General features: G+C 38.7%; 1 protein-coding gene across 2 annotated transcripts; it reads left to right on the forward strand.

Moving 5' to 3' along the window:
- Nucleotides 1–4176: 4176 nt before the first annotated feature.
- On the forward strand, nt 4177–27730 carry LOC145783521 (stromal interaction molecule homolog). Of its 2 annotated transcripts, XM_082595410.1 has the most exons (15): nt 4177–4446; nt 6357–6460; nt 8310–8427; nt 8752–8863; nt 9365–9471; nt 16322–16496; nt 17414–17468; nt 18445–18594; nt 19409–19489; nt 20397–20494; nt 21793–21998; nt 22868–22912; nt 23557–23674; nt 24225–24266; nt 24672–27730. In XM_082595410.1, exons 1-15 carry the CDS (start codon nt 4269–4271, stop codon nt 25105–25107), a joined length of 2025 nt encoding a protein of 674 aa, XP_082451536.1. In that variant the 5' UTR covers nt 4177–4268; the 3' UTR covers nt 25108–27730. The 2 variants fall into 2 exon arrangements, with proteins under 2 accessions (XP_082451536.1, XP_082451537.1); XM_082595411.1 differs by lacking the exon at nt 24225–24266.
- The last annotated feature ends 209 nt before the right edge of the window (nt 27731–27939 follow it).

A 27939-nucleotide genomic window follows, 5' to 3' on the forward strand; every position in this document is an offset into this window, starting at 1 on the left:
TATCTGTTTGATGTAGGCTGCTACTTTTGTACAATATGCCATTCCGATAGACTGTGTGAAGCTTGCAATAAACTGTAATGATTGTTATCTGTGAATTATTCTATCCACAAGGTGCCGCTGAACGAAGAACTGTCCTTGAAAAGGGTTGGCATTGCTCAAGCTCAGTTAACTCACACGCTGAAATTGAACTAGCATTGTTTGGTAACAATGTCTGGCGCTGTCCAACTGAGCATGGCATGCGTATTAGGTAAGATCATAGGTAAGATGTAAGATGTAGCCTATCACCTAGTCCTAGCCTATCAGGCATAAACTTCTTTTTAATGAAAAATTTCTAAGAACTTGACTAGAGTTTATCAACAAATATGCAATTATGATGATACAGCACACCAAAGTAATCTCACCTTGTAATAAAGTTCGTTTGAAGAATTGAAGTTATTATTTCATTATAACTTATCCCTTTGAGTGCCCTTGACGTTTCTCGTACGTCATAAGAATGCATTATTTGTATGCCAAGGACGTATGTGATACGTCAAGATATGTAGTTAGTTGTATGCCAGGCTTTTTGTTTTTTTAAGATGGTTGGACGTTTCTGGTACGTCCAAAGCAAATTCGAAATACATTCTGAAGACAAATATGCACTGACAAGATACTTGATGAGGTTGAATTTTGCCTCCCAAGTGTATAACCATTAGTCATAGCAGTGCCTCTCTTAGGGGGGTACCTCTAAATACCCATTGTCAGGCATTGTCAGGCATTGTCGGGTATTGTCAGGCATTGTCATGCATTGTCGGGCGTTGTCAGGCATTGTCGGGCATTGTCGGCTATTGGGGGGGTTGTGAAGCATTTCTAGGGGTTGTCGAGCATTTTCAGGGGTTGTTATAGGCATTGTAGAGTAGCTACTTTCAGGCATTGTCTAGGATTTCTAGGCATTGTCGATCATTATCAGTGGTTGACGGGTTTGTTAGGCATTATAGAACATTTTCAGGCATTGTCAAACATTTTCAGGGGTTGTCGAGCATTTTCAGGGGTTGTCAGGCATTGTAGAGTAGCTACTTTCAGGCATTGTCTAGGATTTCCAGGCATTGTCGATCACTATCAGTGGTTGACGGGTTTGTTAGGCATTATAGAACATTTTCAGGTATTGTCGAACATTTTCAGGGGTTTTCGAGCATTTTCAGGGGTTGTCAGGCATTGTAGAGTAGCTACTTTCAGGCATTGTCGGGAATTTCCAGGCATTGTCTAGGATTTCCAGGCATTGTCGATCAATATCAGTGGTTGACAGGTTTGGTAGTCATTATGGAACATTTTTAGGCATTGTCGAACATATTCAGGGATTGTCGAGCATTTTCAGGGGTTGTCAGGCATTGTAGAGTAGCTACTTTCAGCCATTGTCGATAATTTCTAGGCATTGTCTAGGATTTCCAGGCATTGTCGATCATTATCAGTGGTTGACAGGTTTGTTAGTCATTATAGAACATATTCAGGCATTGTCGAACATTTTCAGGGGATGTCGAGCATTTTCAGGGGTTGTCAGGCATTGTCAGTTGTCAGGCCTAATCCTAGACAACGCCTGAAGATGTCTCACAATGCCTGCCAGAAAGAATCTAAAGTACTTTACAATGCCTGAGAACCCCTGACACCTGAAAATGCTCGACAACCCCTGAATATGTTCGACAATGCTTGAAAATTTCCGACAATGCCTAACAAGCCTGTCAACCATTAATAATGATCGACAATGCCTGGAAATCCTAGACAATGCCTGGAAATTCTAGACAATGCCTGAAAGTAGCTACTCTACAATGCCTGACAACCCCTGAAAATGCTCGAAAACCCCTGAAAATATTCGACAATGCCTGAAAATGTTCTATAATGACTAACAAACCTGCCAACCACTGATAATGATCGACAATGCCTGGAAATCCTAGACAATGCCTTTAAATTATAGACAATGCCTGAAAGTAGGTACTCTACAATGCCTGACAACCCCTGAAAATGCTCGACAACCCCTAAATATGTTCGACAATGCTTGAAAATTTCCGACAACGCCTAACAAGCCTGTCAACCATTGATAATGATCGACAATGCATGGAAATCATAGACAATGCCTGGAAATTCCCAACAATGCCTGAAAGAAGCTACTCTACAATGCCTGACCACCCCTGAAAATGTTCCACAACCCCTGCAAATGTTCGACAATGCCTGAAAATGTTCTATAATGCGTAACAAACCCGTCAACCACTGATAATGATCGACAATGCCTGGAAATCATACACAATGCCTGAAAGTAGCTACTCTACAATGCCTGACAACCCCTGAAAATGCTCGACAACCCCTGAAAATGTTCGACAATGCCTGAATATGTTCTATAATGACTAACAAACCTGCCAACCACTGATAATGATCAACAATGCCTGGAAATTCCCAACAATGCCTGAAAGTAGGTACTCTACAATACCTGACAACCCCTGAAAATGCTCGACAACCCCTAGAAATGCTCCACAACCCCCCAAAAAGCCGACAATGCCTGACAACGCCCGACAATGCCCGACAATGCCTGACAATGCCTGACAATGCCCGACAATGCCTGACAATGCCTGACAATGGGTATTTAGAGGTACCGCTCTTGGGGCATTTTGGCCCCTGTGCAGAATATGCTTTGTGGGCCCCAATGACAATGATCCAATTCAGTAGCGTAGATAGGTATTTTGAAAGGGAAGGGGGGGTTTGACGGCCGGCGGGCGAAGCTTGACAGCTTGTTCGCTGAAGGCGCCACCCAGGGGTGGGGGGTCTGGGCCCCCCCCCATCAATGATCATTTTTATGACGTCATAGAAACCATCGATGACGCAAAACGTAACCTTGACAGTTCCAAATCTATTTTGACAAAACAACCTAAATCAGCCTTTCAAAAACGCGCCGAAATTCGTTTTTCATAAAAAGTGTCAATTTTGGCAAAATACCCTTGGCACAGAGGTAAACCCAATTGAAATAAGCTGTGGCAGTCAAAGGGTTTCTTTGAATTATTGTAATCAAATAAAATTTTCGCCAGGTTGGCTAAAGCTAAAAAAACGTTGGGAAACATTGAGCTAAATGCTCATCATAAGTAAACATCAGCCAGTCCAGACTCTGTCTGTGACAGAGAGATGAGACATGTGATTAAACAAATTAATAAGACTATTCCACATACTGGTAGCCTATTCTGACAAAATTTTTATTAAACAAAAATACTGTAACAGGTTCCAACGAGCTCAATAGACTGGAGTTTAAACATAAGCTTCAGCCAAGCAAAAGTGAGTTTGTCCCAATAGGTACCGTAGCTCAGTTGGTTTGGTTTTGAATCTTCATCCTCGGACCTTTTAATTGGTTTTTCCTGGTAGTTTCGAATTCTTGTAATGTAGAGGCTTTTGACGCATGGCCGGTTATCGAGATTGGCATGGCAAAGTGAAGTTTCTGATCAATTGTTGTAATGTTAATTATAATGTTAATGATAAATGATCGTAATTGTCAATGTTACATTAAAAGCGTAGTTAGAAATTGTAATATTTCTTTTTCACTAAATTTGTTAAAAACATTTGGCAGCTTCGGTAACTCTTGTATTGCTGCAATGATAACAGTGAAAATTTTGAAATTTTCAAAACATTACCGGGCATCAGAAATACCGATCTGGTGCTTAAAACCTACCTTATCTTGTTTTTGAGTAATACTGAAACTTTCTACCTAAAAACAGTGACTACTTTTTTAAGCTAACGATAACAACTAGAAACTGCAAGTCACAGACAAAGCAGTCTGATAAGTGTGATACCTCCCCTGAGCATGTGCCCTTGTGTAGAGATACCGGTAGGTATTCTAATGTCGTAAGAGAAGGCATCACGCTGCTACAACTAAATGTAGAAGGGTTAACAACTTCATGCGAATAATAACTACATATATATATATTTGTCCCATCTTTAATAAGTGAGACTTTGCGTTGTCCCCGAGGTCTACCAATTTTTGCATCCCCTTCATGATGTTTTCGGTTGTTTGAGTTGATTCTCATTTCTTTGCACTGATGTTTTTTTTATTCTCTACCGCATTAATGATGTAGCCTATTATAATGATATATTTGTATATTCAAGACTTTGACGGCTTTTGTGGTTTTATTTGCTTAAGAAAAACTATTTTTAGGCTGCCAACTTTTTGCATGGTTATGGTCTCAATTTTCTGACAGTGTAGTTAACTTTTGTGGATTTATATCCACTTCAAAAATTGGGCAGGGCAACTAATTCGAAACATGCATTACAAGCTGGTGAAGCAAAAAAGGCAAATATCGGTCAATAAAATTCGCCTGACACTGATCTCCATTGTTGCAATGCAATTCACTAATTTGCTTTATATGTTCTCATCTCACATTACTTCTACGTTAAGCGAAGCTGAATTACCAGAACACTTTAAAGATATGAATTTTACAAGTAAGTTTCATTTGCAACAAATGTGTTGTGTTAATAAAGTGTACCGTAGTTTGTTCATCTTGTAAAGACTTGTTTATGATAATTTGTGAAATGAATTGACTGCATTGATTGACTGCATAGTCAGAGACATTGCATCTTGCAGAGGTGAGCAGTTGCGCGCATCTTTTGTACCGGCGCTACTTTTTTGGTAAAAGTAACGGTAGCAGCGCTACTTTTTAGTTGGAGTAGCAGCTGCAGTAGCGGCGCTATTTTTTTCTAAAGTAGCGAGAGAGGCGTTACTTTCTTTCAGTCGCACTCCCGCTACCCGCTACATTTTAATTTAAAGTGAAAAAAATGCATGTTTTTTTTTGGCAACACTTGTGTGGTCAAGCAGCTATATAATCGGTTTGGTTGCAAAGTTTCGGTCTTTTATAGCTGACGTCAACTTCTTCGGCAAATGTCTCCGTGTGATGAAGCCTATCTGCCAGGCTTTAGACATTCCCCAGAGCGAGTCCAAGGCGTATTACGGAGTCTTTCTTCCAACCATTATAATTTGCATGAAGAAGTTGACCGAGATCAATGATCTTGTGACCTGTGAGAAGTTGAGAGGTAAAGTCCTTGAAGAGGTGAAGAAACGATTAAACAAGTGCTTCAACGACATGAAATGCGTTATGGCATCATGTCTTCATCCCTCCTTCAAAACTTCGGGGCTACAATTTTGCACTATGTTTCCACGGATGATGTGACGCACTGCGAGAAAAAGTCAAGACAGATGTAATTCGACTGTTGTTGGAGACATCAAGCCAGGCTGATACCGAGAAGAGTGACACCAACACCAGTCACAACTCCGAGAATGAATGTTTTGGTGTGTTGGCGCCATCCCGTGAAACGTCAGTGCAGAATGAAGTAGCAGTTGTGGATGCCTTTTTTTCGGACAGGTGCAAAACCTTGAACTTTTTGAATACCGAGTTAAAACATGTGTTCATTAAATAAACATCTCCACTCTTTCCAGTGCTGCGGTGGAGAGACTTTTCTCTGTTGGAAAAGATGTACTTAAGCGAAAGCGGGCAGGACTTAGTGACTCTCATTTTGAAATGCTTGTGTTTTTGGAAGATGCGTAATAATAAATGTCCCTCAGAATGTGTTTTCTATAACGACGTTAAAATAACAATGTAAACGAATGATAGCCTAACATTCGTTTTCAAGGTCATTTTTGCATCACTACTGACTTGAGTGTTTCCTAGTGTCATTTTAGACAAAAGTAGCGGTAGCGCATGCTACTTTGGTCCGAGTAGTGGTAGCAGGTAACGCGCTACTTTTGTAAATTGGTAGCGGGTAGCGGTAGCGTGTGCTATTTTGGCCCAAGTAGCAGGTAGCACGCTACTTTAAAAGTAGCCAGTGCCCACCTCTGCATCTTTGTCACTGCTTTAATTTAAAAGTTTTTTTTCTGAGAATACATAAGGATCACATAGCCCTTATTATGTCAGGTTGGTTTCTAGCCTATAAGCTGCAGTTTGTTTCTGTAGATAATTAAAACTGTGATGCAAAGAAATTTATTCTCACACTCGAGTCAGTTCAATCATAAGCTATCAGTTGTTCAATCATAAGCTATCAGTTCAACCACACGAGTCAGTTCAATCATAACTAAAAATCGATTTTCGATTAGCTAGCAGCTAGATCATCTTCAGTTAAGCTTATTCAAATAAAATTATTTGAATATTCCTTTGCATTACAAGACATGTAACCGAGTCGTTCACATCAAGCATTGTTGTGGGTTTGACACCTGTCTGAAAATACTTCATTTTCTTGATAATTAATCCTGTCATTCTTTTTGATTAAATAAAACATATATATATATTTTCACTCAAAAAAATTTGTGGTCTTTTTAGTTGGTTATTTGATTTGCGTTTGATATTTTTGCAACTTTTCAGACACCACATTTGTGGATGGTATTGCCAGGAAAGCTATGAAGCGTCTTCACGATGAGTTGGACGGCGATGATGACGGAAATGTGTCGCCAAGCGAAGGAGCAACGGTTTGTCATTATTGATCTTTTTGATTAAACGCAGGACAGAAATTTTGTGTCAAAGTTGAGTTTTGAAAGTATGGCAAACTTCAGAGTCGATGCTTATCAAAAACAAAGAGTAAAGTAATCTATCTATACGATTTAACATTTCTTGCTCCTCATATTGCAAGAGTTGGGAGTAGTCTAAATCAAAAGAATAGTTTTTGTTAATGCAATGTCTTTGAAGTTCTCTAGTTAGTAAACTGATGGAGGAGATCTGCCTGACTACCTGAGCGGCTACTATGCTGCGACGATCCTTTGTCCATTACTAACTTAGTTGGTCTGTCTGCACTGTCTAAGTACCAAAGGATCAGTCAACAGTCTCAATACTTTATTAGAAATCGATTTCATGAGAGGCCGTAGCCCTCACATCTTAAGTCTCGTATGAATCTTTTTGTGTTTCTGTTTCTTTTCATTCAATCGATTTCTAATAAAGTATTGAGACTGTTGACCGATCCTTTGGTACTTAGACAGTGCAGACAGACCAACTTTGTCAATGCAATATTGGACTTCAGGCTTCAGCGTTGTCAAAAGTTGTTAACTCTTCATATAAACCATAGAGAAATAAAACATAGTAACTTTAGCGGGTTTAGCATACTTTATTTCACACAAAATAGAACATAATTAAATTCTATTTTGTTATGATTATGTTCTATTATTATTTTGTTATTAATTATGTTCTATTTTGTGTGAAATAAAGTATGCTAAACCCGCTAAAGTTACTATGTTTTATTTCTCTATGGTTCTGGTTCAACAAAGCAAACTCTCTACCAAAGCTTTATCTTCATATAAACACTTGAGTCGATTGAAGGTGGCATAGAGATTTTTTTGTCTTCCTCTACAGTGCACTTAAATCTGTAATCATCTTGCATAAGCCGGGTCTGCTACTATTCGGTGAGTTCGATTCGGTGAGTCTGACTCGGTGAGTTTCTAACCTCTAATCCCTAACCCCAAACCACTAACCCTAAAACGGCAATGATAATTAGGCTACGATACCCAATAATTAAAAAAAAAAATTGAAAAAATCCCCCGTTGAAGGATCGGACTCACCGAAACGGGCCATTCCGGCATAAGCCTGTGTCCTGTAGTGTACACCACTAAATGAAATAAGCAATGTTGTGTCAATGAAAGTTAAGTTTGTTGTGTGGATTTGTGTTTTCCAATTCTTTGAAGTTTTAACTCGGTTGTTCTGACTGTTACAACATTGGTATAAAGCTATTCTTTGCACTACAGCAGCCAAGAATAGATTGTGTTTTATGTTGTAAGGATTCAAGATTTCAACCAGACTATAATCAGCGTGACCAATCGAATAAATTCAATTCTTATCTTTCGAATTATGTTGCTCACGTTGACCTTTTTCATAATCATTTGATGACCTTTATAGTGTAAATTTTGTACTTGAATTTGGCATTGCACATGACTAAGGAATTGTTTTTTCTAAAGCAAGTACAAACCTTTGCTATCACAGCAAACTCACAGCATCAGGCTAAAACAGGTCGTTTGTATCTACATTTGTGAGATCTCACTTAAATACTCCTACAAATCATAAAATATCAGTTAAGTATTATATATAAGTCAGGAGATTCACTGATGAGCCATGCTGCATTGACACCGTTCACTTGGTCGCAGATGTGAGGCTAGTACTTCCTCAGACAGCTAATCAGTCGCTTTTTATGTTGATTCAACAAAAACACGTTTGATTTGCTGTCTGGGACAGACCGCGCAGTGGTGGCTACTTCAAAAGTATGTCATGCAGTTACTTTCGTTGTGGTCATAAAGGTCATTGTTATTCGGTAAATGATGCTGCTGTGTTGTGTAGTACATTCATCGAGAAGACTTCTTTACCTCTGGCCCATCCAATTTGCCAGGCTTTGCTACAGATAAAGATGGGAGAATCACCGAAGAAGAGTTTTGGGAGAGCTGGGTCCGTTCAGCTGGTACATTTGGTCTTTGCCATCTTCGAATGTATAGATATGTTGGCCTGATTCACCTACGTATAAAAATCATACTTTTAATATATTATAAGTGCAGTGATGTTAATACACTCATTTTTGTTGACTGCTTTTAATAGGCTTACCCTTGGAAAATCTAACATCTTTTTCATTGTGTTTCATGTATGACATAATGAATTACAGCAACTAGTCTATGACAGACTTTGTACGTACCATGTCATGGAGTGTAATGAAAATAAATCTCACAAACATTGATTACTTTGGGTTTAACACATTTACAATCTCTTTGTCAACCGTTGTCAATTTCAGTTCACAATTGGACAGCTGCTGAGATGAGCGATTGGGTGTCCAAGGAAGTGGACCTGCCTCAGTATGCCAAGAAGTTCTTGAAATTTGGAATATCAGGAGCTGCCATGCCGATGTGAGTGCTTTACCAGTGTGCTATGGCATCAATGTGACTTCAAGTCATGCAACCCGTCATAATGAGTTTACCTTGTCGACCGAATTAAGAGATATTTTGCATTCAATATGTTTGATGGTTGAATGAGTTTGAAAGATACATCTGACTTGCATCATTAATTATTATCTTTGATAATTCCAAAAATGCCATTAACAATGGGCTAAAGTTTATGCAATTATTGAAACAAGGTACTGTATTTTTGAAAAGACATGAAAGGTCAAAAAGTGATTACTTGGCAGAGTAGTCTTTGGTAAATAATGCTGATATATTTGCACCGTACGACGTACGTATGAGTATAAAAACGCTATTTCTGACATAGGAATCGAATTTACTTTAGTCATAGCACCTTCAAAATATCCAAATGTAATATTGTTTGTTTCCGGTCCAGGTACCTGGTGAAACGGAGCTATCGTCTCGGCTTTCCAGTTTACTTTTACTTTAAATTAAATTAAACCTTTCCAGCTTGGCAAACAACACATCTCTGGTGCTTTCCTTGGTTGATGGTATGAAAGAACACCGCTTTAAATTGTGGCTCAAAGCCATGGAAGTCGTGCTCTGTGGCTATAAAGGTTGTATTTCATAGACAATAGGGTGGTTCAAAAAAAGTGAAATTTTGAAATTTTAAAGTCTCACCCTTTCAAAAGTTTCCATTTACTACAAAAACACCTTGTGTAAAATATTTTTGAAAAATGTCAATGTTTAGGGGTAGCTCAAGACTTGAAATTTGGGGGGTTTTGACAAAATGGGTCAAATTTTAAATACCTGTATTTCGTAAACCCTTAAAGAAAACATGCATCTGTTTGGGTTCATTTTCATCAGGTTGGAGAGTACTATAACTTGGTAAAGTCAAACAATGGTAAATATGTACTTTTGGAATTTTTCGATTTTTACTTTTTTACAAAATGAATACAAAGATACTTGATTACTTAAGGTGAAGTTCTATATATACATTTTTTTTTGAATATTTAGTGGTAGCTGAAACATGTTGAAATTTCAGTAAAATCTGGAAATTGTTGCAATTGATGTCTGATTGTATGTGATACACAGCACAAGCACAATGCACATACAAAGTCAAGTGTCAAACAATTGGTAGCCATGAACCATTGAAAGAATGTCCCTTGTTTTCCAAGGCACATTCTTGTCAAACAAGGCCAGTCCAATCAACTTTTCTGATAAATACCACAGTTGGCCAACGAGCTTCACTGCTGTAGTGTTAGAAATGGCTAGGTTAATGTGTTTGTACTGTACCAGAGACTGCAAGAGCAGGAGGTCATTGTTTGGGGCACATGCTGAGAGAGGAACTGTCATCCAGTCTTTGAGATAAACCCGAATCAGGCCACACAGAACTCTGATGGACTTTTCCATTTATTTTTAACGAAACCTTCCATACAAGATTTCCTCACATTCCCTGAATTTTGCCAAACCCAATCTGGCCCTTCTTGCCTCAGCTGCTTCCCACCCACCTCTTCTCCAGTTTTCTGATCACCCTGATCTGAATAAGAGAAATCTGTCACTGTTTTAAGTGTTTTAATTCCATGACAGAAATCCTCATTGTGATTCTCATTAAATCTCATCGTTTATCACATTTTCCGTAGACAAAACAGGTTGTCAATCTTGTTGTAGCTCTCCTTGAGTCGACACATCTTGCGTGTATTCACTTACTTTATACACTTCTTTCAATACATCAAACTTTTCATCACTCTCTTACCATGCATTGCACATGGGCCAACATTGCTTTTTGTAACCATGCCTTCTGCTTTACTTACCATCTTACGAATTCCCAATGAGCCTGGAATTGTTTGAAAAGTAAGACCTCTGGTCCAGAAGGGGGTCCCATGCAGGTCATGAACATTGCTCCAATCACAATTTCCATAATGTGATGACGACACACAAGAAACAGAAGATCGGTACCAAGTTCTTGTTCAATTAGATTAGACCACATGCCCCCCCAAGTCTATCTGTGTTAGCACTTGTTGTGTCAAAACACAATGCTAGAACACTCTCATCAATACCCCATTCCTTTAAGGCATTGATCACAACATCTGCTTGTGCTTGCCCAGTTAAAGGTGTGGCACTGTGGCTGTTCAGAAGCCAGTTCAAGCTCACTACCAAAGAACAGAAAGGGTTACAAGATATAACCTTCTTTACCATTCGGGTTTATCTCAAAGACTGGATGACAGTTCCACTCGCAGCATGTGCCCCAAAAATGATCTCCTGCTCTTGCAGTCTCTGGTACAGTACAAACACATTAACCTAGCCATTTCTAATACAGCAGCAGTGAAGTTCGTTGGCCACCTGTGGTGTTTATCAGAACAGTTGATTGGACTGGCCTTGTTTGACAAGGATGTGCCTCCAGCAGTGAAACGAAAAATGGTTCTCGCATTGGCAAACGAGGGACATGCAGATCCTCTGAAGCAAATTCATGTTAATCTAGAAAAAATTTAAGGAAGTTGTTCAGACGACTTTGTCAAACAAAGATCCCAAGTGCTTTTTGAGAGAATGAACCTTCCTGATGGTTTTCTCAAAGCAAATCCAGAGACATGGAAAGTGTGAGAACATTTTCAAGCAGCGTGTGACATTGTGCAGGCCATAAAAGTTGTCAACAACCACGCAGAACAAGGAGTAGCTCTAATTCAGGAGTTCAGTGGCCTACTAACACGTAATGAGGAACAAGTTCAGCATGTGTTGTAACAGGTTATGCACGAACACATAGCTTTGCCTGACAGCAACAAAAAGACACTCACTGGGAAAGTCTGAATGGTTCATGGCTACCAATTGTTTGGCACTTGACTTTGTATATGTGCATTGTGCTGTGTATCACATACATCAATTGCAACAATTTCCAGATTTTACTGAAATTTCAACATGTTTCAGCTACCACTAATTGTTTAAAAGAATGTATAAATCTTCACATTAAGTATTTTTGTATTCATGTTGTAAAATTTTTAAAATCGAAAAATTCCAAAAGTACATATTTACCATTGTTTGACTTTACCAAGTTATAGTACTCTCCAACCTGATGAAAATGAACCCAAACAGATGTATGTTTTCTTCAAGGGTTTACGAAATACAGGTATTTAAAGTTTGACCCATTTCGTCAAAACCCCCAAATTTTGAAAGCCTTGAGCTACCCCTAAACAATAAAATTTTTCAAAAATATTTTACACAAGGTGTTTTTGTAGTAAATGGAAACTTTTGAAAGGGTGAGACTTTAAAATTTCAAAATTTCACTTTTTTTGAACCACCCTAATAGACAAGCCATACGCTACTGAAGGCTGCAATGCTTCTGCTTCATAGTGTACACAAAACCTTGGAATCTCATATCCACATCTCTCGAGTGCCATATTCAACCGTCTGTGGCGGCACAGGACCACCGTGTCTTGTGTATGTAGATTTCGTGACAAGATTGACGTTTGCCGGTAGTTCAAGATTGACATGTGCCGGTAGTCCAGTACGGTTTTGTGCTTTAGGTGTAGATGTAGGGTTTTGGCGTTGTTTCAGCGAATAATTTTGTTCCAGTTTGATTTTTTGACATGCACTGTTATCTTGTTTTTGTATACATTGTTTTCAAATAATTTGACGGTGTTATTGTGTTGGGACTACTGCGTGGAAATGGCTGCAAACCAGCTCGGTTACGGAATAGTTACCGCCTTCGCCTCTGGTGCTGGTAGATCTGCAACCAATTCCAGATTGGGTTTTATCAAAAGCTTCAAAAACAGTACCGATTGTTTTTTCTGTTGTGCAACGCAGTGGAAATAAGTTGAGTAATTATGCGGACGCATCGTGAATACTAGAATTGAAAAACATATTGCCACTAAAAGATCTTAGCTGTTGTGGAGCGACAATATATAAGCCATATCATTATTGTTAGTTTTTCATGTGTCATTTTGTAATTAACTGAGTGATGAAGTGGTTGGGGTTGCCTCTGGTTCTGATGGACCCGGGTTCGGTTCCCAGGCGGTGATACCAAAGATTTAAGAACTGGGTTGTCGGTGTTCTTTGTAGCCCTCTGCACTTTGGAAATGTCATAGAAACAATGGACATACTTTATCTTGATAACAACTGTACAATCTACCGCGTCCTAACAGCGGTCAGCGTGAATTGGATCTCCAAACAACATTATGGAGCTCATATCAGCCATGCCTTTCAGTCCAGACCACCACCGTCTCAAGTTCAGAGCAGATGCTTGTACCGAGTTTGCAGTGAAATTAACCTCGGGCTCTTGATCAAAATGCATAGATTGCAAAGTATTTCTAATTGTGAAGTTACATGTTCGTTGGCAACTGGTACGTTGCTGGTGTCACTGCAGTTCAGTAAATGAAACAACACAATTGTTTAGCCGTACGTTTACAGATGAGGTTTCCAATTGTATAATATCCGTTTGTTTTCTCATTGCATCAGGCTACTTGTCATCACTACGACGTCGGAAGTTCTGCAACTCTTCGAGTATGTTTTTTTTTCGTTTGAACAAACGGGGAAGCAGCACATTTTTCTCAGTTCAGCTCTCACACTGTAACGTGTCACATTTTGTTCTATTTATTGTTTCAGCGTTTGTTGTCTAAAATGCTCTTGCTTCCCTAGCAGTTGCGGGTTTTCCATTATTTATTTCCATTGAACAAAATAAAATCGACAACTAGCTGAGCTTTTGGGTTTATTGTTGTCAAGATCAAATTCCACTCACAAGCCAGAAAATAAATCTTTTTTTGCATTGATTCCCCGTCTGCAGACGTTGAATCACGTTACAAAAACATTGATTTTATGTTTGTTTGAAGCGATCTCATTCTCCCAGACAGAACGCAGAAGAATAACATTGCCCCAACCAGCAAATCACGTAACTTTTAAAAAAAGGACTGATTTTTTAACTTGGACAATGGACATTAACTTCACCAGCGGGTCTGCTACTATTCGGTGAGTCCGATTCGGTTAGTCCGATTCGGTGAGTTCCTAACCCCTAACCCTTAACCTTAACTCCTAACCCCTAACCCTAAAACGGCAATGATAATTAGGCTACGGTACCCGATAATTTAAAAAAAAAATTCAAAGAATCACCGAATAGGGAATCGGACTCACCGAATTGGACTCACCGAATCGGACTCACCGAATCGGACTCACCGAAACGGGCCATTCCGTCACCAGCTGCAAGGAGTCAGTTGCTTATTTGCAGTGGAACGCAACAGCCTTGTAGCTGTTGTTCGGAACAGCCATTACAAAACACAAACTAAATCTTAACTCTTCACTGTGGTTTGTGTGGTCATAGACCAACTGTTGCGCGTGAATCTGACGAACTGTGACACTTTTATGACGGGAATGGACACAGTTGATGCCAAGTTTTTGCCAACTTGAACTAGACTAGAAATGATTGGCTGTCACTGTGTTTCTGATCTGAGACAGACTTTGAAATTCGCAGCCTCAGAGCAGACGCACTAGATTGAATGAACTTATGTCGTTCATTCTGAAATTGTGTGTTCTTATCAACGTTTGGTGAATCTTTTCCAGCTTTCTGGATCTCGAATTTACTCTTCTGAAGAAACTGGGAATTCATCTTCATACTCATAAGCACAAAATACATTTGAAAGCGAAAGAAGCACTTATGTTTGGCCCAGCCATGCGTAAGAGCGATGTTCGATGTTCATCTATTCCGTCTTGTTGCTTTGTATACGTTCTTGTCCCGCTGCTACAGCCCAGCTCGTGAATTTGTCCCTTTCATATTCGCAGACGTTCAATCAATCTGAAAGGCGCCATCTTCGCAATCTGGGTGATGGCGGTATGCTGGTTGTACAGAAGCCGAGCTTATTTGTTTCGGCACACAAAAGGCTGTGATTACTTGCATGTGTTGTTGTTTAATGTGCGTTGTTTGGAGTAGCATGAGTAGAGAGATACTGTAATTCTAATTGCGCTTATGGATGTTGTACTGTACAGTGTCCACCTTTTCACTGATTACGTCTGTTTTCATCTCAACTGTGTGACACATGGTTGTGCAATTAATGCTAATAATTTCTCATCACGCTTTCTTTAAAGAAATTCTAACTTGGACCGTCTGTTAATTTTTTCCTATTAATTTTAGTGGTAGAAGAATTACCCAAAAAGCTTTTTAGGAGGTCTTTGATGTCTAGTGGGGCAGTAACGTAAAACAAAGTTTTTACACATTCCGGTAGGGGAAGTCTATCCTTTTTCGTTTTCACTTTTATAAACTCAGTTTAAAAACGATGGATTTTTGGTAGTAGCTAGGATTCAGTGTGTCACTTCATGCCACAGGAAAAAACACGTTTGATCGATGTTAATTTTGGACGTCAAACGACGTTGAAACGATGTAAGGTGGCACATATGTTAGTTGGGGTGGCTGTGTGGAACGACGCCTAAATGTCACATTGTGAGCTTCATTTACATTCTACAATCTTTTAGAATAACACATTGTATGACACTTTTATGCAGGCGGTAGGTTTAGTCTTAATTTAGCAAACCAACTTTTAAAACTGAATGATAAGTCTAAAGTTGATCTGATAAATTTAAACTAAAATTATCGTCCATGTTGGTTTCAGAAAAATGTAGTTTTGTGATGTTAAACGCCATAAAAGTCATAAATAGCTTTTTAAACTTGTATAGAGAGAGTTGCTATTTTTTACGTCCGTTCCTGCACCACACTGGCACTTGCACTATCATTGCGGCCTTCACTGTTCATGGCATGTTGGCTTGTTCTGTAATTTATCTAATTATGTCTGCTTTAATTATTTCACAAATAATTCTATGTTTTGTTACCTATAATTGTTGTTACCCTGTAACTTTGAAAAGTGGTAGTATATATTGTAGGTTGTAGTTAATGTCTACAACAACAGCAGTGAACTTTGTATTACAGAGATATGATTTTTGGAATCATTTTGAAAGTTATTTTTTGATTTAATGTACATGTCTTTCATGACAACATCCAACCCCAGCCAAATGATGCCAATGTTACAACAAATACGTGATAGCCTAGACAGCAAATCATTCCCTTTTATGTTGATTCCACGTCTTGATTTGCGGATTGGGTCTGTGTTTATTGCGTATTTTGTTGCAACATTGCCATCTATAAATTAAACGAACAAGTGTTTTGCTTAAACAATACCTTGCCAAAACTTTCGGGTAATATTTCCATTGCAAATCCTTATTCAAAGTGACCACAATTTTGCTTTTCTATGCAGCTGCAGTGGCTATCTTATATGATAGAAAAAATAGAAGCACTACAATGTCGACTGTTCATTCATCCACTGACGTTTTGCGCACCATGGCAAATGCCCTTTCTCAGCTCAAATAATTCATAGACTCTGAGGAAGCACATTTCCATCGTGCACTGAACGTTAGTGAAGCATAAAACAATTCGTCTGGTTAGTGCAAAACTTTGGTTGGGTAACTCGAATTAATCATTTCGCAACTACACCACAGCGAAGTCCAACCTGTTGAAAGACACTCTACTGACGGTGTCAATCGTGCTGGCGCTTGGCGGCCTGTCGTACGCCCTCCATGTACGACGGACTGCCGCTCGTACTATGGCGGAGATGCAGCACAAACTTGATAACCTCCAGAACGAAATGCGCAAGCTAGACGAGGAAGAGGCTTGGTGAGTTCCATGTTGTATTCGCTGTGTCGGACAACGAAACTTTCTGTTTTTACATCTTTTCAACGAGTGGCAACGTTTTCATTTCAACACTTCAATAAGTGGTAAATTTTTCTCTGGGTGTAAGTTTCTTCATTCTTGTGAATAATTCATTTGCAACAACTGCTAAGATCTTAAGTTCGGGTAAACTCTTCACAGCAGGCCTCTTTTTGATGATATGCTGGACCTGGACAAAATAATTAATCAAACAACGACAGACTGCAAATTTAACAGTTTAGTGCTGAAGCTTATGATACTTCAGTTGACTGAAGGATACCTTGTTTTTAGCAATCTGGTCGCGTAAATTTGGATTTGGGGTCAATTTGATAATGTTCTTTGATAAAGTGGGAAATGTGCGGAAAAGATTAAGAACCACTTTGGCCGAACCCAGACAGCAAATCAATCGTTTTTTTACATTGATTTAACGTCTCTAGACGTTGTAAATCTAAAACCAGTGTAAAAAGGAACTGATTTACTGACTAGGGAGGTACCGAGCACCTGTGTTGTTTCCCAGTAAGCAAATCAGTCCTTTTTGCATCGATTTTGCCTCTTCAGACGTTGAATCAATGCATATAGGACTGATTTGCTTGTTTCTTTGCACCAACGGAATGACGTGGCAGCGTTGTGATTCATTTTTCCGGCGCATGCAAAGCCCTACGCCTCCAACGAAGTCATGTAAATTTTACTAACCTGGAAAAAATTTGACGTTCATTAATTTAAAGTCTTAAATTACTAAGTTTCAGTTGTTGCGGTAATGCGGTAAAAGTCATAGCAGACAAAACAGCAGTTGGCTATCGCAATTACAAAATGTCGTTAATTATTGTGGCGTTAATAATGCCCATTTCTTTTAACTTATGATGAAACAATCATTTTATTTGTAGGATGAAAAATTTGACTCCTGAGGAAGAGAGAGAAGAGAGCCTCGAAAGTCGAGAGGTAACTAGCTGTGCTGCAACGTTCAGTTTGGCATCTCTTTAATTATTTATTTAATAAGTTGTATGGCTTAGTTTGACACGGTTGCGATATTGCCTTGTACTTTTAGGACGACTAGTGCCCACAGCATCACTGCGAAGACTTGTCAGTTGCTGTTTGTAGATCTGTCATCTGCAGCTGCTCAATTATTCCTCTCCGATACTTATCTGTTCCTGATGCTTTCACTTTCAAATTAAGTTGATGAATATGTGATCATGTCTGGTTTGTGTCAAGCAGCTGGTTGCTCAACTTACGTTCCCAACCCGCGAATGTACTTTTTGTGCGTTCATTCAACGTGTACATACATTGGATCAATTGAAAACGGCTATAAAGGAGTCCATGTAATCCTGGGCATTGGCTGACTGAATGTTTCGTGAGAAATTCCGAAATTAAACTATATTTAGTTAGAAGCGGCTTAAAATATTGTTTGAATACCACCTTAGGGTATCGGCCAGAATATGGAAAACTTTATGGTTTTTCTACGACCTTTCTATCTGCATAGGTGGACTAAGTACAATTTAGTGATGAAGCTAGAACTGTTATTACTGGAAATGGAATACCACGTAGTAAACGTACAATCGCTTACCATTAGAATTCTCCGCATCTGCTGTTTTATTATTTTTATCGATTGTGTCAACAAATTGTTTATTTTCGTTAAAACTCCCACAGTGTATTTCTTCTATTGTTACGAAATAAGATAGTCTCTAAGTGCAATTGGTTGGATTCCTGGTCCAGTTGGGAAAAATACTTTTTTTACATCGTTTTAACGTCACCAGATTTTGAAACGATGTATAAAAGCAAATTTTCTTAGCCGAGAAGTTATATTTAACTAAACCACGCGACCAACATCGAAGCCAACGTCATCGGACGGTACACCCGGATGTGAATGAAGCTGGGCTTGGCGTTCCTTTTAAGTAACACTGAGTGCAATTGTTCGCAGTCGTCGCTCTATTCCGAATCGGAGCTCCAGTCGAGAGTGCAGGAGCTTTTGGAGGAGCTGTCAGACACCAGGGTGATGCTGGAACAAGCGGAAGAGAGGCTGAATGATCAGAAATGGTCTCCTCCAAGCAGGCTTATTGCTTGTTTGAAGGTGAGATTGAAAATCCAAGTTAGTACCAGACTGCCATCATTGTATAACCACTATTTGTATTCGCGATGTTGGAGTTTGTAACCTTTCAGCTGGTTTATAACAAGCTTTACACACCGAGAAATGAAGTGGCATACACTTACAGCAGCTATTTCTGAAGGTGTCTCGGCAATTCAAACCCGGTTATTTCAACTCTGTAATTCAATTTTGAATATTCAAAGCCGGAGACCTCAATTCTTACCCCGTGAATAAAACTTTGCATCCGTCCAACGGGTTTGAATCACCGCGTAGGCGTTTCCAACTATTCGTCTTGGTTTTTGAATCTTTATCCTCGGACTGACAAAGCCTTGATTGGTTATTCCTGGTAGTTTCGCATACTTGTAGAGGCTCTTGACGCAGGGCCGGTTACCGAGATTGACAGAGTGAAGTTTTCCGATTGTTGAAGTGTTGTTGCTGGGGAATTATTCCATGCACTAGATGCTGCTGAATGGAGAGCAGTCCTGAAATGCGTTGCCCAAGCGCACACCCCGAGAGTCGAACCAGCGCCGCGTGATCTTGAGCACGGCGCGCAACCACTGAGCTAAAGGGGCGGACTAATCAGTATCGTCTCAACAGTAGAACCAGCTACAGAAAGTCTTTAATTAATAAAAAAATAATTTTTATTATTTTGTCATACCCGTACCATATGGGCATTCATAATAGATGTCACCACCGGTGTAGATGCGCAATCTAGTTTGCAATATTGTTCGAGAGGTTGCCAGTGTACATGGGCGCTTTTGTCAATAGAAGGTTAACCCTCCGTTACCTGCTGCTGCAGAACACTCACAAGGTCGAAGCAAAACTGCACGAGGCGAAGAGAACTCAGGCTCAGAAAAAGGTCGAACATGCCAAAAGCCAGGTAGGTTCCCAACAACCAAATTTGTCGTTTTTTTTTACTGATTTAACGTTGGGAGACGTTGAATCGATATAAAAAACGACTGGCACGCTGACTAAAAGTTATCACCTCAATTGTCTCGGTTCAAAACGCAATATGTTGACGTTTATATGACGTGCAGTGATGTTGCAGCGACAGAAATAAAAACTGTCAAGGATTGCGTTCAAGCCCAGCCAGCAAATCCGTCATTTTTGCACTGATGCAACGTCTGCAGACGAAAAATGACGGCTTTTGATGGCTGGGAGTTACATTGGTGACGAAATATATTCGAAACCCCGGGAAAGTTCTATGTGGTGTTTTAATTTAGCTTGAAAAATATTTCAGTTTCCTCGCAAAATTCCATTTGGTTTTCCAACGAAGTACAGTAATGTTAGGAGCTCGTGTCATGTTCCAACTCCTGCTGTGTTTTTATTAAATATGGCGAACAAGTTGGGATTTGTGTTTAAAACGTTTCCCAAATTTCCATATAGTTTCCATTCATTTCCTTTTCTTGAATCGCGTTTTTTTACACACTTTTTTTCTGGACTCTCTAAACCAGCAGCGATAATGAAACATACAAGTTGCTAAACAAGTACGTTACTTCTACGCATGCTTAACGTTATAAGTTGGAACCGTTTGTACCATGCACTTTCTTTAACACGCTTCCCAGACAGCAAGAGTTTTCTTTTTGCATCGTTTCAACGTTCCCAATCGTTGAAATGATGTAAAAATGACAAGTTTTGTTGTCTTCAGTATTTCGTGTAAAAAGTTAGTTGTTTCTTCTTTTCTACAGTTATTATTACCCTTTTACTCCTCTAAATGTTTTACCATGTTTCGTGTTCCTACATGGTTAGCACAACACAACCAACTTACCATTACCCTTATTAATTAGTTTATGAAAATCCAGAAGAAATCCTCAATATTCACTTCTGTCCAGTTGATACATAGCCAACAGATGGACAGCTTCGATTTGGAAGTACAAGCTGCAAAGTGAGTCTTTTCAGCGATGTTCAGTATGCTGAAGTTAAAACAGTTTAGTTATCAAAACGTTTGCTGAACATAATTTTAGTACCGTGTCTACAATTTGGGCTCTTTTTGGATTCAATCTATTCACCTTGTGATTTCAAATTAACTGCAGCTAAAAAATTGCAACTCTAAAGTGTGCTTAATTATCAAGTGTAAGTATTTTGTACCAATTTGCTGTTATTTGATTTTCAAAGCAATGCATTGCGAGCCACAAAAATTGGCTTTTTTGCCTTTCCGTCCATTTAATTGAAATGTTTACACACCGACAATAAGCTTGGATATATTCTCCGCGTAATATGCCACTTCAGCCCTTTGGTCGTCTTCTTTCCTGTTTTGACAAACAAACACTGAGATCACGTTTTGTCCTGTCTCTTTCTTTGAAAGGGATGTCACAACTTGGTCCCAGACAGCAAAATCCGTCATTTTTACATTGATTCAACGTCTGCAGACGTTGAATCAATGTAAAAATGACTGATTTTGATGTCTGGGATGATACAATGATGCGCTTTCCTTTCACGTTGGATGTGTTGCTACGCAACGTTGACATTGTATGACGAATAACATGCTAAATAGAGATTTGGTGTTGACTTCTTAACGTTATGATTGCTTGCCGGGTTCATAAAGTGTAAGTCAACAGTCAACACAGTAGAAGTATTCCATGCCACTAGGAATTGACTGCACATGTTTGTTAAAGTCAGGTATAAAAAAAATACAATAAAAATGAATTTGCAGTGTCTTTTGTATTGCCATTTGTTTGAACTTGGCACTAGAGCTTTAAGGATAAGCTGGTCTTTAGACTTGTCTTTTTGGGTGATAATATGATAATAATGTTGATGATAACTAGCATTTATTCATACCTTAAAAATGCTTAATGTGGAGAAGTGCCGCTGAAGTTGTTCCGCAATGTTTCTTCACTGCTTCCAGTTGTCTGTAGCCTACTGCAGTGTTGCATCTTTCATCCCAGTGCACTGTATGTTGTCGCAATGGGTGCAAAATTATTAACTTAACTCTTTGCATGATAATAATTAGCATTTATGAAGTACCATAACTACTCAAAAAGCTATGTTTCAAGTGGAACTAAGTACACTTCTGACAGAAAATCAGTCATTTTTTACATTGATTCAACGTCTACAGACGTTCAATCAATGTAAAAACGACTGATTTGCTGCCTGGGGTGATCTTTGATTTTTGACAACAACTGACGACATACTTCTGTAGTTCTGTTTCTGACGACCTAATTTTGACGAGGCTTCATCTTACAGACATTTCCTTCGCGAAGTCCAGCGCGACAACCAGGAATACAGGCGGCGTTGGTTGGAACTGGAGAACATCTGCAATTGTTATTTTATCTCCACACCGCATCTGAGAACAGTGTTCAGGAAGAAATCATCTGGAATCAAATCGAAGTTCAGTGGAGCGGACAGTTTGTCTTTTAGGACGGTAACCGAGTCAGACACCAGTTCGTTATGTAAGTGCCGATGATAATTCCAATTTTTTATGGTTCATAAAAAAGCTTGTTTTAAGAAATCCTGTGTCCCCGTATCGGACCTGAAGCAAACCTTGAACTCTTGGATAGCTTCTTTAATTTAACCTGTTTCCGATTTTTTTCAATGTTGAATTCTTTTCACTTCATCGGTTTTCGTATATACTAATGCATCGACAACATACTAACACAAAAGCAAAATACATGTGAAATCCACGTACAGTGACAAATCGATATGAATTTGTAATGACAAATTTTGCCCGAGGAAAGCAAACGTGGCCCAGTGAACAAACCGAAAAAAGTCGTTTTTATTAAAGTGGATTTGGAAAATTTCTCATAAAGTTTTTCTCCATTTTATTACCGTTAAATATTACTACTACTGTTAAACTACAGTATCATAGCCGAAGCGACTTGTCATAAACAAGATGCTCAATTCGTAATTTGTTTCAGCGTTCCATATGTCGTGCAGTGTCCCAAAATGTTCTTGGTTGGCTGATTGATTTATTTGTTGAAAATTATATAAAAATGTCATTCGTTGTCTGCCACAAACACATCTCCTGAGAAGGCGATCGCTCAGACAGAGATCTTCGAACTTTTCTTTTCTGATGACGTGACCGAGAAATTTGAGTTGTCTTTGAGTTATGTTGTTCAATACCGTAGTTCCTTATCTTGATGTATCTTGGTGTAAAACTTCTGCATTTGTGATATGATCAGTATATGAAATCCGATCCATTCCTCTATAAAGCCATATTTCAGGGATTGAGCTACTTTAAATTTCATTACGTTTATGCCTGGATTATGGCGAAACCATAGCCTTTGTGACAAGCACTGACGTATCTATTCTTCATCAACAGATAACAGCATTTTCAGTGACGTCACCGATGGACTTTCAATGCGAGGTGAGAATGGTGATGGTCTTGAAACCATCAATTCAAAACTGTGTCATGTTTGGATTTAAATTTCTAAATAAGTAAACGCATTGTCAGCACAGCCACATAGTTGCCCCTTGTGGAACTGCATTGCTCGCTTGTTGAATCAAAAGTAGTCTAACACCGGATGTGACGTGTCAATCAGGTGACGTTGATTCTTGACGCCGGACTTACGTCAATCCTTGGGTTGGCGCATCTTCAGTACTTACGTCTTTATTTCCATCTATGCCTGCTCTGTATCAATCTTCCAGCCAGCAAATTGGTCCTAATTATCAACGTTTACCGACGTTAAATCAATGTAAAAAGCGGACTACCTTAAACCTACTGTATAATCTTTAGTTGAGCACTTAGAGCTCTCTACTGCTACAACAGATGCAATAAACAAGCATTATTACTTAGAATGATTAAATCGATTACCAAAATTACCTTTTTTATTGGTTCTACGTCTGCAGGTTGGCTTGTTTGCTGGTCGTGCTGTCCTAACCCTACGTATTATTTTCAATTGAGCGCTCAGAGCACCCTATTGCTATGATGGCTGTCAAACAACGATTATTACTTTGATTGAAATACTGTTTAAATTATATACGATTTATTATCATTGATGATGTTATAAGATCTGATCGCGGAAGACTCGGACACAGAATCGAGAGTAAATATGAAAAGCCAGCAAAGTTGCCCTTCGCTGACCCAGTACAAGTACCATTCTCCTGAACACAGACGGAGCGAACCCATGTGAGTATAACGCTTGACTGAACTTAGGTAGCCAAAGTATAGCTCTCGAACCAAATCCGGCCCCTATTACCCACTGATTTGGCTCCTTATATAAATCTACAACATTACTAGCACCTAACTAGCAGAATACAGGTACAGCTATGAAATTAGCAGCAAATGTACAGTTCTGCTTGACTGTAATATTAAAGCAATTTGGAGTTGTAATATGTGTTGTAATGGATGTGTCTGTGCGTTGTAATATTAAAGCAATTTGGCCGGTAGCTTGAAAAGTTTTGTCACCCTTGCGTGAAGCATTATCATTTCAACAAGCAAACTTGATCAAAAGAAGGAAGTACGGTACATCACCAAATCCAGGTTCAAGTTGACTTATATCAAAACCAAGGTGTGAGAAACAAGCCGCTTTTGGAACAGCTTTGGATTTTCCGTTTTGTCGTTTAAATAGGTTCCATAAGTGGTTAAGTAATCAACCCTGATTTCTTAAGCCGGTTTCATTGCACGTAGCAGTAAACATCCTATTTTTGTCTCTACTATGACCCCACACTTTCTTTAGCATCAAGTTCAGCAAGCCTTCACCTAGCTATGGCAACCATAGGTCAGTGGCATCTAATGGGTTGGATGTGTTTCCATTTTGCTTTTAATCTTTTCTTTGGAATGTTTGTTCATGATCAGTTGCTTGCGCTCTTCCGTTTCGGATATGATCACTTTCGGTGATTCAAAGCATGAGATATTTTGTGGTTTTGTTACTTTCACTGGTTTGGGTTTCCAGCGCGCGATGATGTCATATTGAAAGGTTATATTTTGTAACCGATTTTTAAACAATTTTAATTTTACATCAATTCTACGTAAAATGATCTTGTGTTATTATTTTGGTCAGTTCGATATGATCCCAAATTCTCAAGTTAGTTTTTGTCATTGTCAACATCACTATTTAACAAAAAGTGAAAATAAACAAATTTTGACAAAAACTGAAAAAATAAACAATCTTTCGCTTTTTTAGAGCAAACTCAGCTCCAGTTGTCATTGTGAAGTCATCAAGTCTCAAATCTCCATCCCCCATTCCTGAAACCGAAGAAGGATCGGAATCCGAAAAGAACCGAAGTTTTTCGGATAAGAAGTTCTCTCCGAAACCCAGTCGAAGCGATAACTGTGTTGTGGCCACTCCCCAGCTTAACGTCATATTGAAAAGGCACAGCTCTCCTTCTAGGACCGCTTCATTAGGTCCCAGAGACACGGAACTTCTTTCTTTACCCAAAAAGAAAGCATTAAGCAGCCATTCGTTACCTGATTTATCTACGGAGTCAAAGGTTCTATGTTCGAAACTCAGTCAACACACTAATCTTTCTCCCCCGCAGAGTAAAAGAGAAACAGAAAGGAAGTCACCTAAGAAGCTTTCAAATTTAAGTAATATTTTTAAACGGAGAAAGAAAGTTTAAATTACATCGCTTTTAACCCTTTTTGTTAACCTATTGTCTGTGTAATTATAGCGTAAGCAGATTTGCAGTTACTCCAATTTTTATAAAGAAAAATCTGATCTTTAAAAGAGCTTTCTGACTAGCAACGTCAAAATATTGTTCGAATTCTCTTCACAGCAATATTGTTTTGACTTTGATCAAGAAAATGAAGTATCTTCTGACAGGTGTCAAACCCACAACAATGCTTGATATGAACGACTCGGTTACATGTCTTGTAATACAAAGAAATTTATTTTCACACGAGTCAGTTCATTCATATATAGCTAAATATCGATTTGATCAGCTAAAAGCTAGATCATCTTCAGTTAAGCTTATCCAAATAGAATAAGCTTAACTGAAGATGATCTAGCTTTTAGCTGATCGAAATCGATATTTAGCTATATATGATTGAACTGACTCGTGTGAGAATAAATTTCTTTGCATTGTTTTGACTTTGTTTATTTTTATGTTTTACTGGAATTCATCTGTTATCTCTAATCTATAAAGATTTTGACAACAACTTCTGGCAACCCTGAACTTATTTTAGTACAGAATTAGCTTTGATTGTTTTTGTAGCATCAAATATTACCTGCTTCTCCAAGCAGTTCTCGTTTTACGGCGGTTTCTATTCGGTAAACACACGTTGATTTTTTACATTTTATTAACGACATCGGATGTCAAAAAAAATCTATGTTTGCTAGTTAAAAACAACACATATTTATCCGCACATTCCTTTTGCTGCCCATTCCGCTGGTGTTTCTCCACACAACCCGCTTTTTTGTTTGTGCACTGTTGTATTGTTCTTTCATAGTTTACCGTTATTGTTATACCGATGTCCTTCAAGTAGCTCAGGACCCTTGTCTAGTCACGAACTCATTCCTAAATAATTAGCCAGGATTCGGCAGCTAAACGTCTAAGTGTAACCCCCCTCTCCTATTCAAGTAAAAGTTTGTTATATTGCTCTTAAATACGATATGATGTTTACTTTTTCGTTGTGTTACTTTTTCTTAAAATCAGCATATTTAGAGAAATCCTCAAAACTTTCCTAGAGCATGAGGCCGTACCCTGCTAGCATTTTAAAGAGGTCCTTTGCAAAGCAACTAAACCGTCGCTTTAATGCATAGCCTAACTTAACCACATGGTTTGCAGTACCTTTAATGTGATGTTGACGAACATTTCCTTTCATGCTGCACTTGTTTGGGCTCAATCATATCCGCTATCCGCCCACTTTTCTGCTCTATGATACCATACCAGGTCGTCTGTGCAATTCAGCTGCTTTCCTCAGAATTTTATGCCGCTTAGTTTACCCCAGAAGAACTTATGTTATTTAAAACTGATATCTGTGGATTCATTTTCCCAACTGACAAAAACCAGAAAAGTGTAAAAATTTGAAGTGTTTTTATGAAATTTTACATCATCCTCCCCATAACATTTTCTGCTTTCTCTTTGTAGATAGCGATGCTACGTTCTAGACAGCAAACCAACAATGTAAAAAACGGTTAATTTGCTGTCTGGGGTTGTCTGAAGCACGCATGTGGTGCTCTTTAAAACTTTCACCGTTGACAGAGCTCGTAGCCACCAGAGGAAATTCCACGAGTGTGATGTATTAGTTTATAAGTCAGTTACTCCATCAGTTGAATACGATTTTACCATCTTCATTCGCCACGATTGAACTGAGTAAAGGTTTCACATTAGTTATGGTCTATCAGTTGCCTTTTCTGAAAGCCGTGCAAAATTTGCTTCGTCTTTTTTTTACAGTAAACGCAACTTACCAAACACTCAAACTGTAATCACCCAGACAGTAAAATCCGTTATTTTTTTCATTTTTACGTTCACAGACGTTGGATTAATGTAAAAATGGCGGATTTTGTTGTCTGGGCATTTGTATTCAACTGTGCACATTATTGTCCACCCAACTCCAGTGTTGCGACGTTCTTACGTGTTTCTGCAATAATTTGACTATTTATTTCCTTTTGTGCTGCTTATCTGTCTACTAGTAACGTAAGAAATGAATGACTTAGTATTTATAAGTATGCGATTTGTTCAGTGACTTTATACCAGGAGATGATAGGCTACTCGGTTCAGCACTGAGCTTCTATACCATATCTTTCGGAGAGCTATTGTCTCCAACACTTTTAACAACTACCTGGTCTCAGAGGACTAAACTACTATCTCCACAAGCAAAGGTTTCGGGTTCAACTCCAGCCAGAAGCAGAACCGACTGGCTTTTATGGGGGTGGTTTCAATTATATTTGCAACTGAGGTTTTATTTTTTATTAAGGAAACGTTAAACACACTAAAACGACGTCGCTCCTGTGAGAGAAAATGAGATACAAAAATATTGCTTCATCTTACTAATACAAGATTAATTAAAGTCACATTCTTGTGTTTTAGTTTTATTAGGTCATCACCTCTCTATGGATCGGTCACTACTTTCGAGTGGAACTAAGCCCTGGTTTAACTCGCACCTTATGAGGTTCACAACAATAAATTATATCGTTGCATGAATATTCGGACGATAGTCTCTTCAAGTTATTTATTAACATCTTTTGTGTGTAGTAAGTGTATCTGGTTGCTGTTAAAATTGTTCAATAAACGTTTTGCAATTTCTGATTTTGTCAATACGTTTGTGAAAATGTCATTAGCTGCAACCAGATGTAGAGTTGTTGATGTAATGTAACGCAGTGGGCCATAACCAGGGGCTCAAAAAAAAGGAAAACGTTTTTTTTGTTCATATCTTTATCCTGCATTGCGGGAAAGCGGACTTGAGCGCTATGCATCGGTGTACGCCTTCCGACGTACACCTGACCTACG

This window comes from Aplidium turbinatum, chromosome 14 (genome assembly GCF_918807975.1).
Source record: "Aplidium turbinatum chromosome 14, kaAplTurb1.1, whole genome shotgun sequence".
Taxonomy (NCBI): domain Eukaryota; kingdom Metazoa; phylum Chordata; class Ascidiacea; order Aplousobranchia; family Polyclinidae; genus Aplidium; species Aplidium turbinatum.

What these genes read in the sequence shown, in the direction of transcription:
- LOC145783521 (XM_082595410.1), top strand. Translation starts at nt 4,269, where the DNA reads ATGCATTACAAGCTGGTGAAGCAAAAAAGGCAAATATCGGTCAATAAA. An exon ending in CGCCAAGCGAAGGAGCAACG is followed by an intron (nt 6,461 to 8,309) that starts GTTTGTCATTAT and finishes TGTGTTGTGTAG; the next exon opens with TACATTCATCGAGAAGACTT. An exon ending in CGTGCTCTGTGGCTATAAAG is followed by an intron (nt 9,472 to 16,321) that starts GTTGTATTTCAT and finishes ACTACACCACAG; the next exon opens with CGAAGTCCAACCTGTTGAAA.